The sequence below is a fragment of the Aulostomus chinensis genome, chromosome 18 (assembly GCF_037954235.1).
Source record: "Aulostomus chinensis isolate RoL2024-O1b breed Wild chromosome 18, RoL_Achi_v1.0, whole genome shotgun sequence".
Taxonomy (NCBI): Eukaryota; Metazoa; Chordata; class Actinopteri; order Syngnathiformes; family Aulostomidae; genus Aulostomus; species Aulostomus chinensis.
Window position 1 is genome coordinate 5,254,330 of NC_141337.1, and position 14,531 is coordinate 5,268,860.

Sequence of the window (14,531 nt, forward strand, 5' to 3'; positions counted from 1 at the left end):
TCCTTGTGATTCCTGGTACTTTGATTTCATAATGGAATTTTGCTATGTTTGTTCTGCGTTGCAGACAGCCTCGATGATGATCACATGTACATTGCATTTGTGAACTAAGTTATTGGTACATTGGCACATGTTGCACCTGTTCTGATGGCATTTGGGATTCTGTGTTTAACAGAATGTACTTTAGTGTATCAGCTGTGTTGACTGTTCTTTATGCTTATGTGACATTAATATGTTTTTCCATGTCACCAAATATTCCCTTGTGGAAGAGGGAACATCCCTACTCAGGCAAAAGTTATCTGAGATCCTCTCAGCAGATGAACTGTAGCCAAATGTTTGAGAAGAGATGACTCGTTTGGCTCCAAGATTCCAATTCAAGCTTTGATTTCTTCCAGGGGACTGAGTGCATAGCCATGTGTGGCTGGCTATTTCATATATGGCATCCCAAATAGAGCACTATGCATGCAAGGCAGGCCTGTGTTCGTCATCATAATCTTGTTAAGCCTTGATAATGTGAGATGCATTTATATTATGATGTTTGGAAGTAATAATATCTGAATAGTAAGCTTTTGGATCTTTGACTCTGACAGCCCATTGCGGCAACAGAAATAATACAGAGCAGTAATTTCACACCACTCAATAAGACACTACTACTACCACTAAAATAATACTATTTGTGAGGCAAGATCAAACATTTCAGTTGCATAGCAGGCGTACTTTACCAGACCTGAGTCCCTCATGTATCTGTGGGGGATTAGACAAAAAATTTGAGGCTATGTTTGGGTCTCAGAATGTGGGCTAAACTGCACCCTGCAAACAGCAACACAACTGAGTTGGCATGAATAAACATTTACTGACTTTATCTGCCTCACCTTTCCACTTCCCGCCTACACCAGCCCATGTTTGACACTTTCTGAAACCACATTGAAGGATTACGAGGAATTCTGCATTCTCTCAGCAGGTGAGACAAAGCTATATATCTCAAATGCCATCGTCCAAACAGTATTTCAAAATCAGCTCCACATCTCACAGTGGAGGTGGCAACTACAACTGTACGTACACTACTCTGGAATTATTATGCATTCATTTATATCGTGACTATCACTGGGAAATGTTAATGAATCTATGTGTGTGGCATCTAAATATTTGAGTAGACATTGAAATTGTATTCTTAAATGTAATTATATTGTTTTTGTACTACATGGAAGCAATCCATTCTATAAATTGAAACTGAAAACACACACAAAGAACTGCTTCACAGCAACTTTTCAATCCCACATGGAATACTCTAAAGATATATGAAGTAAAGGTGGATCCCTTTCACCAAAGTCTTAATTGCAAAGCACAGTTTATTTTGACACCATGCTGCTAGTTTTTTAAGTTTATCTCATAAAGTAGCTCATATTGGCCAAACTGATAGCATGGTAATGAGTGAATAATGCTGATTCTGCACTACAAAACAACATGGCGCCATGCTATTACAATAAAAAAGCATTGTAAGTGTTTTGAAGAGAGTGCCTTTGGGTTTTCTTGTATTTTTGTGTCAACATGGTACACTGTTAACCATAGTTTTACCGTTAAATGTTGAGGTGTAACGTTTTTCTGGGGAAAAAAAATATCTGTGAGAAATGACAGGATTCCAGATTAGGATGACAATTAGTATTTTTTATTGAAATGTAAAAGAGCCCTCAACCAATGGTTCATATTTTATGAACACACTGTACAAAGACCTGAACTGGATGATGACTCCTACTCAGCCGACTCACCCTAAAAGAAGGGGGAATTGTTATTTAACCTTCCTGAAATACATACATGACATAATTTGAGTACGATGTGAGGTGTGACTTTGATTTGCAAAATCAGCGCTCTCATTTTGAAAAAATGATTTTGTAATTATGCAAACATAACACAACAGTCAAATTACCTTTCCAATGTCCCTGCTCTTGGCTCTCAGCTTGTTAACCTGGGACTCAGCGATGTCAGCACGTTCCTGAGCCTCCTCCATCTCATGCTGGACCTTCCTGAGCCTGGACAGGTGAGTGTTGGCCTGCTCCTCCTGTGAAGTGTGAAGGCAGTAATTGAACAGTTACAGTACAACCGAGTAAATAGTGGTATCATTATTGATTCAGCCGTAAATGATTGGTCACGACGATGTATTCCACTTACAGCCTCCTCAGCCTGTCTCTTGTAGGCCTTGACTTTGAGCTGCAGTTTATCCACCAGATCCTGCAGTCTGTGCACATTCTTCTTGTCCTCCTCAGTCTTTAAGGATTATGGCAGTGAGTGATGAAAATCCAGTGAAGAAGATGATGCAGTTATTGAAATTCTAAATACCTGGTAGGTGAGCTCCTTCACTCTCCTCTCATATTTGCGGACTCCTTTAATAGCATCAGCTCCACGCCTCTGCTCGGCATCAACTTCAGCTTCCAGTTCACGCACCTGTAAAATCATCATAATACATAAAACATCAGAATTAAAGCAGAATGTATAACAGAAAAACTGTTCGATTCCACTTCCAGAAAATGATTTCTACACAGTTCGTACCCTGGCCTCCAGTTTCTGGAGCTGCTTCTTGCCACCCTTCATGGCGAGACTCTCAGCCTCATCCAGACGGTGCTGCAGGTCCTTGACGGTGACCTCCAGGTTCTTCTTCATCCTCTCCAGGTGAGCGCTGGTGTCCTGTTCCTTCTTCAGCTCCTCAGCCATCATGGCTGCCTGAAATTATGAAAGATCAAGAATCAAGTGAGATTTTTAATATATTTACTATAATCACAAAATAGTCATTGTGAACCATTTAGAAAATAGCAAGTGTAGAGCTGAAAACTCACATCAGTGATAGCCTTCTTGGCTTTCTCCTCAGCATTTCTTGCTTCCTGAACAGCATCGTCCACTTCACCCTGGACCTGGACAAGGTCTGACTCCAGCTTCTTCTTGGTGTTTATGAGACTGGTATTCTGAATGATAAAAATTCAATATAGATTTATTTGTAATTAAAGAAGGTATTCTGCATGAATGATTTGATAAATTACTGAATATGAACCTGAGAGTGAAGCAGTCCAACACGCTCGCTAGCATCAACCAGCTCCTGCTCAGCCACTTTGCGGCCTCTCTCAGTCTGCTCCAGAGCGGCTCTCAGCTCCTCGATTTCTGCCAGCATCAGGACATTTCTGCGCTCCACCATGGCAACCTGCTCTTTCATTTCTTCCTGTCCTCTGAGAGCATCATCAAGGTGAAGTTGGGCATCCTGACAACAGTGGAAAAACATTTTGAATATCCTTTGTACCTCATCTTTTTGATGTTATGAAACAATTCAATAAACTTCACCTTGAGCTGTCCCTGGACATTCCTCAGTTGTTTCTGGGCCTCAGCAGCCTGCCTGTTGGCATGGCTCAGCTGAATCTCCATCTCGTTCAGGTCTCCCTCCATCTTCTTCTTGACTCTCAGGGCGTCATTCCTGCTCCTGATCTCAGCATCAAGAGTGCTCTGCATGGAGTCAATCACTCTCTGGCTGTTCCTCTTGATCTGCTCCATCTCCTCATCTTTCTCTGCCAGCTTCCTGTCGACCTCACCCTTAATCTGGTTGAGCTCAAGCTGAACACGAAGAATCTTGGCCTCCTCGTGCTCCAGTGTACCCTAAAGGAAAAAGTTTGAATATTTGAATGTTTTCTAAATTAGTACAATTGCAGTTGATTATAAAGGTAGTCAGATGTTGGAATTTAGATATTTACTTCGGCTTCCTCCAGTGCAGACTGAATCTCGGACTTCTCAGTCTCCACGGTCTTCTTGGCCTTCTCCAGTTCATGGATACTCTTTCCGGTCTCACCAAGCTGTTCAGTCAGGTCTGAGATCTCCTCTGTAGATTAAAAGACAAAATTATTTTAGAAAAACTCAGATTGTGCTGTGTATCTGTTACCTAATATATATTCTCTTGATAGTTAACAGGTGTGACAGTTTTAACCTCTACAAAAGCTGCTGATTTACATTGCATCATAACAGGTCAAGAGAGAACTTTACAAATAGAATTTTGATCAATTTATGAAGTAAAAATATATTGTGGCATTGACTCACGCTGGAGGTTCTTGTTCTCTCTCTTCATGGTCTCCAGCTGATCCAGAGCCTCCTCATAAGAGTTCTTCATCTTGAACAGTTCAGTGCTGAGAGAGCGAGCCTCCTTCTGGGCTCCTTCCAGCTCAGCCTGGCCCTCCTCGTACTTCTGTTTCCATTCTGCCAGGACCTTAAAATATATAGATGAACAACAATTATAACAGGATATTCAGTAGATTTGAGTTTTATTCAGGGAAATTTGATTGTGATTTCATATCACCTTATCAAAGTTCCTCTGCTTCTTGTCAAGGTTAGCAGCCAGAGCATTTGCTCTCTCCACATCAATCATGAGGTCCTCCACCTCACCCTGCAGCCTCTGCTTGGTCTTCTCCAAAGAGGCGCACTTGGAGTTCACAGCCTCAATGGACTCCTCTGCGTCCTGGAGACGCTGGGCAAGCTTTTTCCTGTAGTGAAGAGGAAGATGTTAAAATGATACCTTAAAAAGCAAGCAGTTGAAATGGATTTAAACTCAGAAAGACAGAGACGTACTTGGCCTCCTCCAGCTCCTCGGTGCGCTGGATAGCATCAGTCTCATATTTGGTTCTCCACTGAGCCACCTCACTGTTGGCCTTGGACATTCCTCTCTGGAGCTCAGCTTTAGCCTCCTGCTCCTCCTCAAACTGTTCTCTGAGCAGGTCACAGTCGTGGCGGGCCGACTGAACGGAATGGGCCAGGGCATTCTTGGCCTGATGAATGTGACAAGACACATTTTAATGACTCATGTATCAATTAAATGTCAGAAAGGTTCATTTTGAAATTAAAAGAAGTGCTTAGGGTACCAGTTACCACAAAAAAATTTAATATCCTCTTCAGGATCTTTTTTTGTGGTCCAGGTAGGTTTGATAAAAGATTTTAACCTGACAACTTCGGTTCCTGATACAAAGTGAAATGCATGATTGCTAGAAGGAAGAACTCATTGGAATGCAATCTTAAAGGCAGTGGTTTCAGCTCACAAATCGAATATACAATCGAATATTAAATCTGTTTGATAAATAAAAGGAAATAAGCAGCTATTGCAAAATTCTCAACAAATTAAACCTAGTTTCATTCTGATGATTTAAAAAAAAAGGATGTTTTTGCAGCAGTACTTTTGCAGAATTAATTTAATTTTGAATGGAGTGATTAGTTCAAGTATTAATATTGAGTATCAGGGGATAAAAACAGATATTGTACCTTGACTTCCTCCTCAACATGCCTCTTCAGCTCCTCAATCTGCTGAGTGAAGGCCTGTTTGCCTCTTGTGAGCTGGGAAACCAGAGCTTCTTTCTCCTCAAGCTGGCGAGAGAACTCACCTGAATGACAAGAAGTTGGATGTGTGATTTGTGATATTCATCATTCCAGGTCTCATTTAATTTAATTTCATGTTTCTCACCATTCTCGGTCTGAAGTCTTGCCCTCTGTGCATTAATGTCATTCAGCTGGCGAACATTCTCATCGTTTTTGGCTTTGAGTTCACTCAGCTGATCCTCAAGAGTTCTGCACATTTTTTCCAGGTTGCCCTAAAATCAATCATCCATAATAAATACATTGTATATTCATGTTCAGATATTGAGCAATTCCATCCATCCATCATCCATCCATCCATCCATCCATCCATCCATCCATTTTCTTCCACTTATTCCTATTAAGGGTCGCGGGGGGACTGGAGCCTATCCCAGCGGCTATGGGCGAAAGGCGGGGTTCACCCTGAACAGGTCGCCAGTCCATCACAGGGCCAACACATAGAGACAAACAACCATTCGCACACACAGTCACACCTAAGGGTTAATTTAGAGTATCCAATTATTGAGCAATTCTTTAAATTTTTATCTCACACCCCTCACTTTCAAACAAATGACTTGCCTTTGACTTAGCGACAGCTTCCATGTTGCTGGAGAGGTCATCAATCTCCATCTTGTACTCGCTCTTCTCCTTCTCCAACTTCTGTTTGACGCGCTGGAGGTTGTCAATCTGCTCACCCAGCTCTGCAACACTGTCAGCCTGCTTCTTGCGGAGAGCGGCTGAGGTGGCTTCATGCTGCAGGGTTGATTCTTCAAGGTCGCGACGCAGCTTCTGGAACTCGGCCTCACGCTTCTTGTTCATCTCAATCTGAGCGGCTGTTGCTCCACCAGCCTCCTCGAGCCTCTCACTGATCTCCTCAAGCTCCCTGGAGAGGTCAGCCCTCTGCTTCTCCACCTTTGCCCTAGCAGCCCTCTCAGCCTCAATCTCTTCCTCCAGCTCCTCAATACGAGCCTGCGATTGATGATAGTATTGTCAAAAAGGTGCAGTTTTCATTTACTAAGTCTTAAAATATATATATGCTGTCTACGGTGTGTTACCTGGAGTTCCTTGATCTTCTTCTGAAGCTGAGCACCCAGAGACTGTTCATCCTCAATCTTGCTCAGGAGCTGGCTAATCTCAAAGTCCTTCCTTTATGGAGAGAGTAAAATCATAGTTGGAATTGATGTTGGGGTTCAGTATGTAAAATTCTGGGCAATAATTACTGAAGCATATAAAATCTTATTTGTTGCAAAATGTGAACAGAAGTAAAAATCCCTTACTTCTTGATTTTCTCGTCAGATTGCTGCTTGTCATTCTCCAGATCCATGATGGATTCCTGGGCCAATTTCAGATCTCCCTCAAGCTTTCTCTTGGCTCTCTCAAGGTCCATACGGAGCTTCTTCTCTTGCTCCAGTGATCCCTCAAGCTTTCAAGAAAACATTATGGTCACATAAATTGTCATTGTATGTAGATGTAATAGAGTATGATTTCAAATACACAAGCTGTGAACCCAAACTCATGATCAAAAGCTATGGTTTTCCTCACATCATCCACTTGCTGCTCCAGCTTTGTCTTGGCCTTGGTCAGAGTGTTGACTTTGTCTTCCTCTGCCTGGAGATCATCCAGTGTTTGCTGGTGGGCCTCTTGGAGGGCTTTCTTCTCCTTGGTCAGTTTGGCAATAGACTCATCTTGAGATGCCATCTCCTCTGTCAGGTTTTTCACCTGAAGTATTGAAAAAAGTTGTTGAAATGAAGTTGAAACATGTCCATATCTTTATAAAAGAGAATTCATATATGGAACTCATAAATGGAACCTTGTTTTCAGTGGCATGTTTCTCCTTCTCCACTTTAGCCAAGGTGAGTTCCAAGTCATCAATGTCTTTCTTCAGCTCAGAGCATTCGTCCTCCAGCTTCCTCTTCTTGGCAGTCAGCTCGGCGTTGATTTCTTCTTCATCCTCCAGTCTCTCAGTTGTCTCTTTGAGTTTGGCCTCGAGCTGGATCTTGCTCTTAATGAGCCCTTCACACCTTTCCTCAGCATCTGAGAGGTTCTCAGTTTCCTATATTTTGAACATATGTGTCTTAGCCAATACTAAATGTCTGAGATAACAATGAAGGAAAGCATGCAATAATGCATACACTGCATTTAAAATTCCTGTGTCCATTTGGGCTACTTGTGGATGTGATTTCTATTCCATCTGAATTATTCAATAAAAAAATAACAGCAGCTGATGAAAACAAAGGGGTAAAAAAAAAAATTTTCTTACAGCTGCTACTTGAAGTTGCAGGTCGTTCTTTTCTTGCAGCAGGGAAACCATTTTCTCCTCCAGTTCCTTCTTCTTGGCCAGGGCAGCAGCAAGGTCTGATTGCATCTTATCATAGTTTTCCTTCATCTGTGACAACTCCTTCTCAGTCTCAGCACTCTTCAGAAGAGGCTTGATCTTGAAGTAAAGTTTCAGCCATGGCCAGTTTTTGACATTCATGAATGAACGGATATTGTACTGGATGGAATAGATCGACTCTCTAGAAAAAAGAAATTGAACATTTCATTTTACAAGAACAATATATTTTTATGTGAACTAAAATGTCCTTTGCACAGTATTCAAACTAACACAATACTTCACCATAAAATATTATAGTCCTACCTCCTCTCCATCATCTTAACAAACTCCCTCCTCATGACATATCCTCTGGCAAGAGCCTGAGTCATGGTCACCAGCTCAGCCAGTTTCTCATCTCTCATCTCCTCCAGTTGACCCAGCAGACCAGCTTTGAAGAACACCTGTGTTTTCAAGTCAAATGAAAATGTGGAACCACATTTGGACAAGAAGCACAAAAGTCATATTTCATGTATATTGATGTTACAAAATATGCACCTTTGTGTGCCCAAACTTGTACTGAGTGTGATCCACATCAATGGAGCCCAGCAGCTTCTCTGAAGCTTTCTTGTTGTCAATGAACTGTCCCTCTGGGATGACACTGGCATTCAGAACTTTGTATCTGCACAAGAAAATAATAATTCAAAAATAATATTTTTTCACATATCAATATAAACACATTGCCTTCAGAACAACAGGTGAACTTGAAAACTATATCACCTCTGCTTGAAGTCACCGTAGAGGATTCTGCTGGGGAAACCCTTTCTGCAGATTCTGATACCCTCCAGCACACCGTTACACCTCAGCTGATGGATGACCAAGAAGTTCTCCATGAGACCTGAAATGTATCAATTTGTTGGTTTATATCATTTTTTGCACAATTGTATGACATGTAGTACACAAATTGTGTCAGAGTGCTTTTTACCTGGGGTCTTTGATTCGTTAGGAATCAGGCAGCGCACAAAGTGAGGGTGAGTGCTCCTCAAGTTGGTCATCAGCTTGCCCAAATTCTCCTAGGACGTGAAATATCCTTTTTAACAAACAGACATAGACCCAGCACCTAAAATCTATTCTTTAAGATTTATTTTAAATACCTTTCTGAATGAATGAAGCTTACCCTGAAAAGTGCAGACACGGTCTGGAAGGAACCACCCTTCTTCTTGCCACCCTTCTTGCCACCGGCAGCCTCTATATTTCAACACAGCATTTTATGAACAGCACAGACTGTGTGTTATTTGGTGGAGTGTCAGCGGTTTCCCCAAAAATATTGCCTCTTAATGATTAACTCTTTGTTCATTATTGAGGTGTATATGCTTATACACTAAAAATTAATGAACGTACTATTTGAATTAGCACACTACCACACAGTAATGACATATTCTTACCCTCAGCTCCAGCATGGGCTACATATAGGAAGCACAGCAATTTGTTTGAAGACTTCTGGTAGAGCTGGACGACGGAGTCATTCAGGGGGTCCTTGTTCTTGTCCAGCCAGCCAGTGATGTTGTAGTCCACTGTTCCAGCATAGTGGACCAGGGAGAAGTGAGCTTCAGCCTTGCCCTTTGCAGGCTTCGGCTTCTCAAAGGCCTTGGTCTTGCCAAGATGCTGATCGTGCAGCTTGTTCTTGAAAGTAGTATCAGAGGCCTTGGGGAACATGCACTCCTCTTCAAGGATGGAGAAGATGCCCATTGGCTGGGGGTAAATTATAACATATCACATATTATCAAGTATTTAGCAGACAACCAGACAGCAGGAATTATTACTGACCAACAGAATTAGCTTACCTTCTCAATAAGCTCAATGCAGGCAGCCAAGTCCATACCGAAGTCAATGAACTCCCATTCAATGCCCTCCTTCTTGTACTCCTCTTGCTCCAGGACGAACATGTGGTGGTTGAAGAACTGTTGCAGTTTCTCATTGGTGAAGTTGATGCAGAGCTGCTCCAAGCTGTTGAACTACAGTGCACAAGTACATAATCAATTAATATTCATGTGGCATTTCAGTAGTATTGCTACCAAGTGTCTTCATTTAACTCACATCGAAGATCTCAAATCCAGCAATATCCAACACTCCAATGAAGAACTGTCTTGGCTGCTTAGTGTCCAACATCTCATTGATACGGACGACCATCCACAAGAACATTTTCTCATAGATAGACTTGCACAGAGCTGAGACAGCGTTGTTGACCTATAAACAGAATCAGTATCATAAGAAATCATCCCAAATCACATTTTCATGTCAAGAGTTACAATATTGCTTAAATTTGTAACACACATTTTCTTTTTCTCACCTGTGGGACGGTCTGACCTTTGGTGACCATCTCATTTCCGACTTTGACCCTTGGGTAGCACAGAGCTTTCAGCATATCAGCTGAGTTCAGGCCCAAAAGGTAGGCAATTTTGTCAGCCACTGATGGAAAGACAGTCTATTAGCTGTGAGTGATGTGGGACATACCCAGCATGAGATATGATACTCATCCCTTGCAAAATGTGCAAGACAGTAATATTTTCAGAATTACCCTCAGTGCCATCAGGTTCAGCCTGCTCCTCACGCTGCTTCTGCTTGAATTTCATGTTGCCGTGATGCATCACAGCACCAGTCAGCTTGTAGATACCAATCTTCTCCTCAGCAGTGAAGCCCAGGATGTCAATAGCAGTCTGTATTGCACATGAAGCAAAGTCATTAGAGTTTAAGCATTTGTCACCAGTTTTCAAAAGTACACTTCTCCTATAACATAACAAGCATCAGTTGTTTTCTTACATCTGTTGCAATGAACTCCTCCACGTCATTGATACTCTTGACAGTGATTTCACCCTGACTGATCATTGGGTAGTCATAGGGGTTGGTGGTGATCAGGAGAGCCTCTGGAAGGAAATAGAGGAAAAACACAAGTCAATGTCTGTACTAATTTTGGTCCTATTCTATATTTATTTTGATGTAACACACCCAGAAGCTCAGGCTTGTGGCCAGTCATCAGCTGGTAGAAGATATGGTAGCTCCTCTCAGCAGACAACTGGAAGGTCACACGGGACTTCTCCAGCAGATCTAACAACAAGAAATTAAGGTCAGCATACGCTATATATGTTGTATGATATCATACTGTATTTTTATTAAACATAAAACAACACAACACAGAACATTCCTTGACAGCATCACAGAGTGTGTATGACAGTTTGACAAAACAAGACAAAACATTATGGTCCAGAAGTTGAATAATAATAATGAATGAAAAGTAAATGAATAAATAAAGGGACAATTCAGATATTGCAGCACTGTGTAGGGTTCCCTTCAGTTCGAGAAGTATCTTGTTATGGGTAGCCACCTCCTCAAAAAGACATCAGACCTTAATTATAATTGAGCAGTTAAAGCCACCATTCCATACACCTCCCCCAACTTCTGTTGCTATTGTGCCACTGAAGGTGGCTGTAAATTCATCCATTTTATTGTCACCATTTTCCTAGCGGTCATCAAGAGTATATGCAACAGATACTTTTGTTCTCTGGTGTACATATCTTTAGGAGTTAAATCGAGAAGAAACTGACTTGGGGTGAATAATAAGTCGATTCCCAGAACTTTATCTGTCTCGTTTTTTTTTTACCTCCTTCCAAAAAGGAAGCATCACTGGGCAGTCCCAAAATATGTGCACATGGTCGCCAACTATTCCGCATTTTCTTTAACAGAATAAATACATTTGGGTTATCTACAAATTTGGAAATCATAGAGGGTGTCTTAAAAAACCTCGTCTTCATCTTCCAATCAAACTCCTTCCACATGTTACTATTAATACCCTTATGACATCCAATGCATATCGTTTCCCACTCTCCATCCTCAATTATAATATTTAACTCCAGCTCCCATTTATTTTTGATATAAAAAGTATTGTCTGGTGTTGCCCCATGTTTTTTAATTGAAAATTTGAAGAAAGACAGCTAAACCATAGGTAAAGATGACTTACAGGTTTCAATATCAGCTGAGGCCAGTTTGCCAGTGGTTCCAAAGTGAATTCTGATGAATTTACCCTAGAAAATGAGAGAAACATTGCCAAGACTATTAGTTTGTTACTCAGTAATAGCTTCTGGGTTTTTTTTGCTACCATTTTTATACTTACGAAACGAGAGGAGTTGTCATTCCTCACAGTTTTGGCATTACCATAGGCTTCCAGCAGAGGGTTGGCTGCAATGATTTGATCTTCCAGGGAACCCTAAAATGAAATATGTTTTGTTGTCAGTGAGAAATTAATAATAAGGCTATTTTCAGACTGTTATTCTCAGAAAAACATACCTGCATCTTGCCAGGTGTTGGCTCAGCCTTCTTAGCTCCAGTCACTGCAATTGTTGCAAAGTACTGGATGACACGCTTGGTGTTGACAGTCTTTCCTGCACCGGATTCTCCACTTGGGGAAGAGAAAGACACTGTGAGTGTTTTTGGTCCTTCTTCATAATCTTGTAGCCCCCTGTATAGTTATTTATTTATTCATACATGACTTACGTAATAAGAATAGACTGGTTCTCACGATCTGAAATGAACAAATAAGTTCATGTCTCATTAAATACTTTAATGTTCAAAATAGTCATTTCATTGTACATCTACAATGTGTTGTTTTATATCTCATCTCATCATAAATGGATCCTCTTCTATAATATAAATACATTACCAGTGAGCATGAACTGATAGGCATTGTCAGAGATGGAGAAGATGTGGGGTGGAGCCTCAATCCTCTTCTTGCCTCTGTAGGCATTAACAACCTTAGCGTCGTACACAGGAAGCCACTTGTAGGGGTTCACAACGACACAGAAGAGACCAGAGTAGGTCTGGAAAGAGACGATTATTCACTCTACATCTGATAAAACACACTCCCTCCATATTTGATAGTCACATCATTTAAATTCAGACTTCATTTAGAGTAAGTTCTGGCAAAGGTTTGGTTATTGCTGACCTGTGTGGTAACGTTGGCTTTTATTTTATGTTAAATACTTACATAGATCATCCATGATGCAAAACGCTCTTTGAGGTTATACAGCACAGCAGGCTCATTGAGGTGGGTCATCATGGCCATGTCCTCAATTTTGTCAAACTTTGGAGGGTTCATGGGATGAATGTCGTCCTCTTTTACTGTGACTGACTGCATGGAAGATACAGTTTAAGAATTGAACATTAATAGGATGATATGTTATCCAAGAAACAGTGCAATAACATATGATGACATTTTGAGTATTTTTGATGAGGTGCTCATTCACCTACCTGTCCAGTAAGTGTCTCAACGGTGGCTTTGCCACCATCTTTTTTGACGAGTTTACCCTTAACATACATCTCATCCGGAACAGTCACAAAGAAGGCTGTTTTGGCATCAAACGGAGTGTTCTGAGCTTCAATTCTCTCTCTCTCAGGTTTGCGGAGGTAAATGGATGCAGGCCCAAAGGCCTCCATCTCTGCGTCTGTGCTCATGATGGCACCTTAGAGAGGGCTAAAGACAGGAGTGTGAATTACTTTTAAGATTTTAGTTCTCATATTTTAGATTACTCAGATGCAAGATCTGTATCTGATGTTATGGATGATCTCGCAGCATACCTGATTTTATCCCAGCTGAATGGCACAGTAGATGCTGCAGTCTAAAGATATTCATATTGAAGAAAGATGATCAATGCACAGAACCCAAAGTAAAATGATTTCACACTGCCTGGTGCTTACAAGACAACAGAACCAAATTTATACCAAACCAAGTGAACATGAATGTTGTAAAAATTTACAGTTATCTCAGTTCAATAATAAGCTGCATCACTAAGCTGAACAATTGCTTTGAAAATATTTTGATTATCTAATAATCAAAATAAAAATGAATTCAATCTTACCCTTTTAGTATATTATATATTATAAATTACTGTTTGCTGTTCTTAAAGCATCAAGAGCAGTTGCAAAATTAATTTCGTGCTTCACATTTATAACATCATCAAATGATAATATACAAGATTACTTAAATTAAAAACATTGTCAAATTCAGTAAATGCTGCGGTGAAAATGAGAGGAAATCATACACGATGAGCACTGACCTGGGTGAGATGCCTGTCAGTTCTCCGAGGAGGCTGAAGCTGCTGCTTTTATAGGCTCCAGACTGTCTGGTCAGCAGCACTGCAGGACTCAATTTGGTCAAGCATCTGTGACATCGTGAGACTCCTCTTGTGACATGTAAGCTTTTTGTGTCAAAGATATGAAACTTAACTAGAAAAGTAAACTGAAGAACTGTATGACGAAGAAGCTGGCTAGGTTCAATACTGGTACATTTTCAAAAAAACTAGGAGGAAAGTTGTGATTGCAAATGCATGTTTAAATTATCTATTTAATGGGTTGTGCTTTGATATCTGTTTTTCAGCCCTTAAGTCCTTGCCCTTTCTGGGATGCTTTGAAATGTCAATGGCATTGAGTGTCTGACCTCATACATTTTTTAAATCTTTGAAATATAATAATAAACTGTCTCAGAGCTCCTTTTCATGTGTATTGTCAATGTAAAGGGAAAGCAAACACTTATTAAGTTACTTAAATCCCTAATTTTAACATATATTTTTGAAGGGTCATGCCATGTAATTTTAGTTTTGTCCTTTAATATCTTTCATAGAGCTTGACCTGAACTTCGGCTCATAAATATTGCCATCGTAATGTCCTAAGAATGTCTCAAAATAGATGTGCCTGGGTTTAAAACTCTAATTTACACCAATAAAGGTAATAAATTTGGATTCTGATGTGCTTAAGGAGGATTTCATCAGTTTATAATCGGTATATAATATGAGGTTGTCTCTCCTAA

At 40.6% G+C, this 14,531-nt stretch overlaps 2 protein-coding genes across 3 annotated transcripts in view; one reads left to right on the forward strand and one right to left on the reverse strand.

Moving 5' to 3' along the window:
• Positions 1–14,531, forward strand: part of xab2 (XPA binding protein 2) — a 59,001-nt gene that overhangs the window by 33,120 nt on the left and 11,350 nt on the right. The window contains exon 1 of one of the 2 annotated variants that reach the window (XM_086186016.1): positions 2,643–2,661. The exons of the other annotated variant lie outside the window; for it this stretch is intronic. The gene's annotated coding sequence lies outside the window, so the exon portion shown is untranslated. Of the gene's footprint in view, positions 1–2,642; positions 2,662–14,531 lie in introns of those variants that run through there. 2 annotated transcript variants of the gene reach the window in all.
• LOC147244803 (myosin heavy chain, fast skeletal muscle) lies at positions 796–13,181 on the reverse strand. The gene is made up of 39 exons (XM_086185174.1): positions 12,977–13,181; positions 12,714–12,857; positions 12,390–12,546; positions 12,224–12,251; positions 12,017–12,128; positions 11,844–11,936; positions 11,691–11,754; positions 10,682–10,780; positions 10,496–10,599; positions 10,254–10,392; positions 10,026–10,144; positions 9,773–9,922; positions 9,520–9,690; positions 9,121–9,427; positions 8,853–8,923; positions 8,661–8,748; positions 8,456–8,573; positions 8,234–8,357; positions 8,003–8,139; positions 7,625–7,880; positions 7,175–7,417; positions 6,907–7,083; positions 6,642–6,787; positions 6,420–6,510; positions 5,944–6,333; positions 5,474–5,600; positions 5,275–5,393; positions 4,591–4,787; positions 4,322–4,505; positions 4,066–4,231; positions 3,726–3,850; positions 3,322–3,630; positions 3,038–3,241; positions 2,826–2,951; positions 2,542–2,712; positions 2,332–2,436; positions 2,164–2,259; positions 1,922–2,053; positions 796–807 (listed from the first exon to the last, which is right to left on the reverse strand). Exons 1-39 carry the CDS (start codon positions 13,178–13,180, stop codon positions 796–798), a joined length of 5,805 nt encoding a protein of 1,934 aa, XP_086041300.1. The 5' UTR covers position 13,181.

Excerpts from the sequence above, each read along its gene's own strand:
- LOC147244803 (XM_086185174.1), bottom strand. The coding sequence starts at position 13,180 with ATGAGCACAGACGCAGAGATGGAGGCCTTTGGGCCTGCATCCATTTAC. Across the intron at positions 8,574-8,660 it reads TAACGAATCAAAGACCCCAG|GTCTCATGGAGAACTTCTTG; the intron begins GTAAAAAGCACT and ends GATACATTTCAG. Across the intron at positions 7,418-7,624 it reads TGCAACTTCAAGTAGCAGCT|GAAACTGAGAACCTCTCAGA; the intron begins GTAAGAAAATTT and ends TTCAAAATATAG.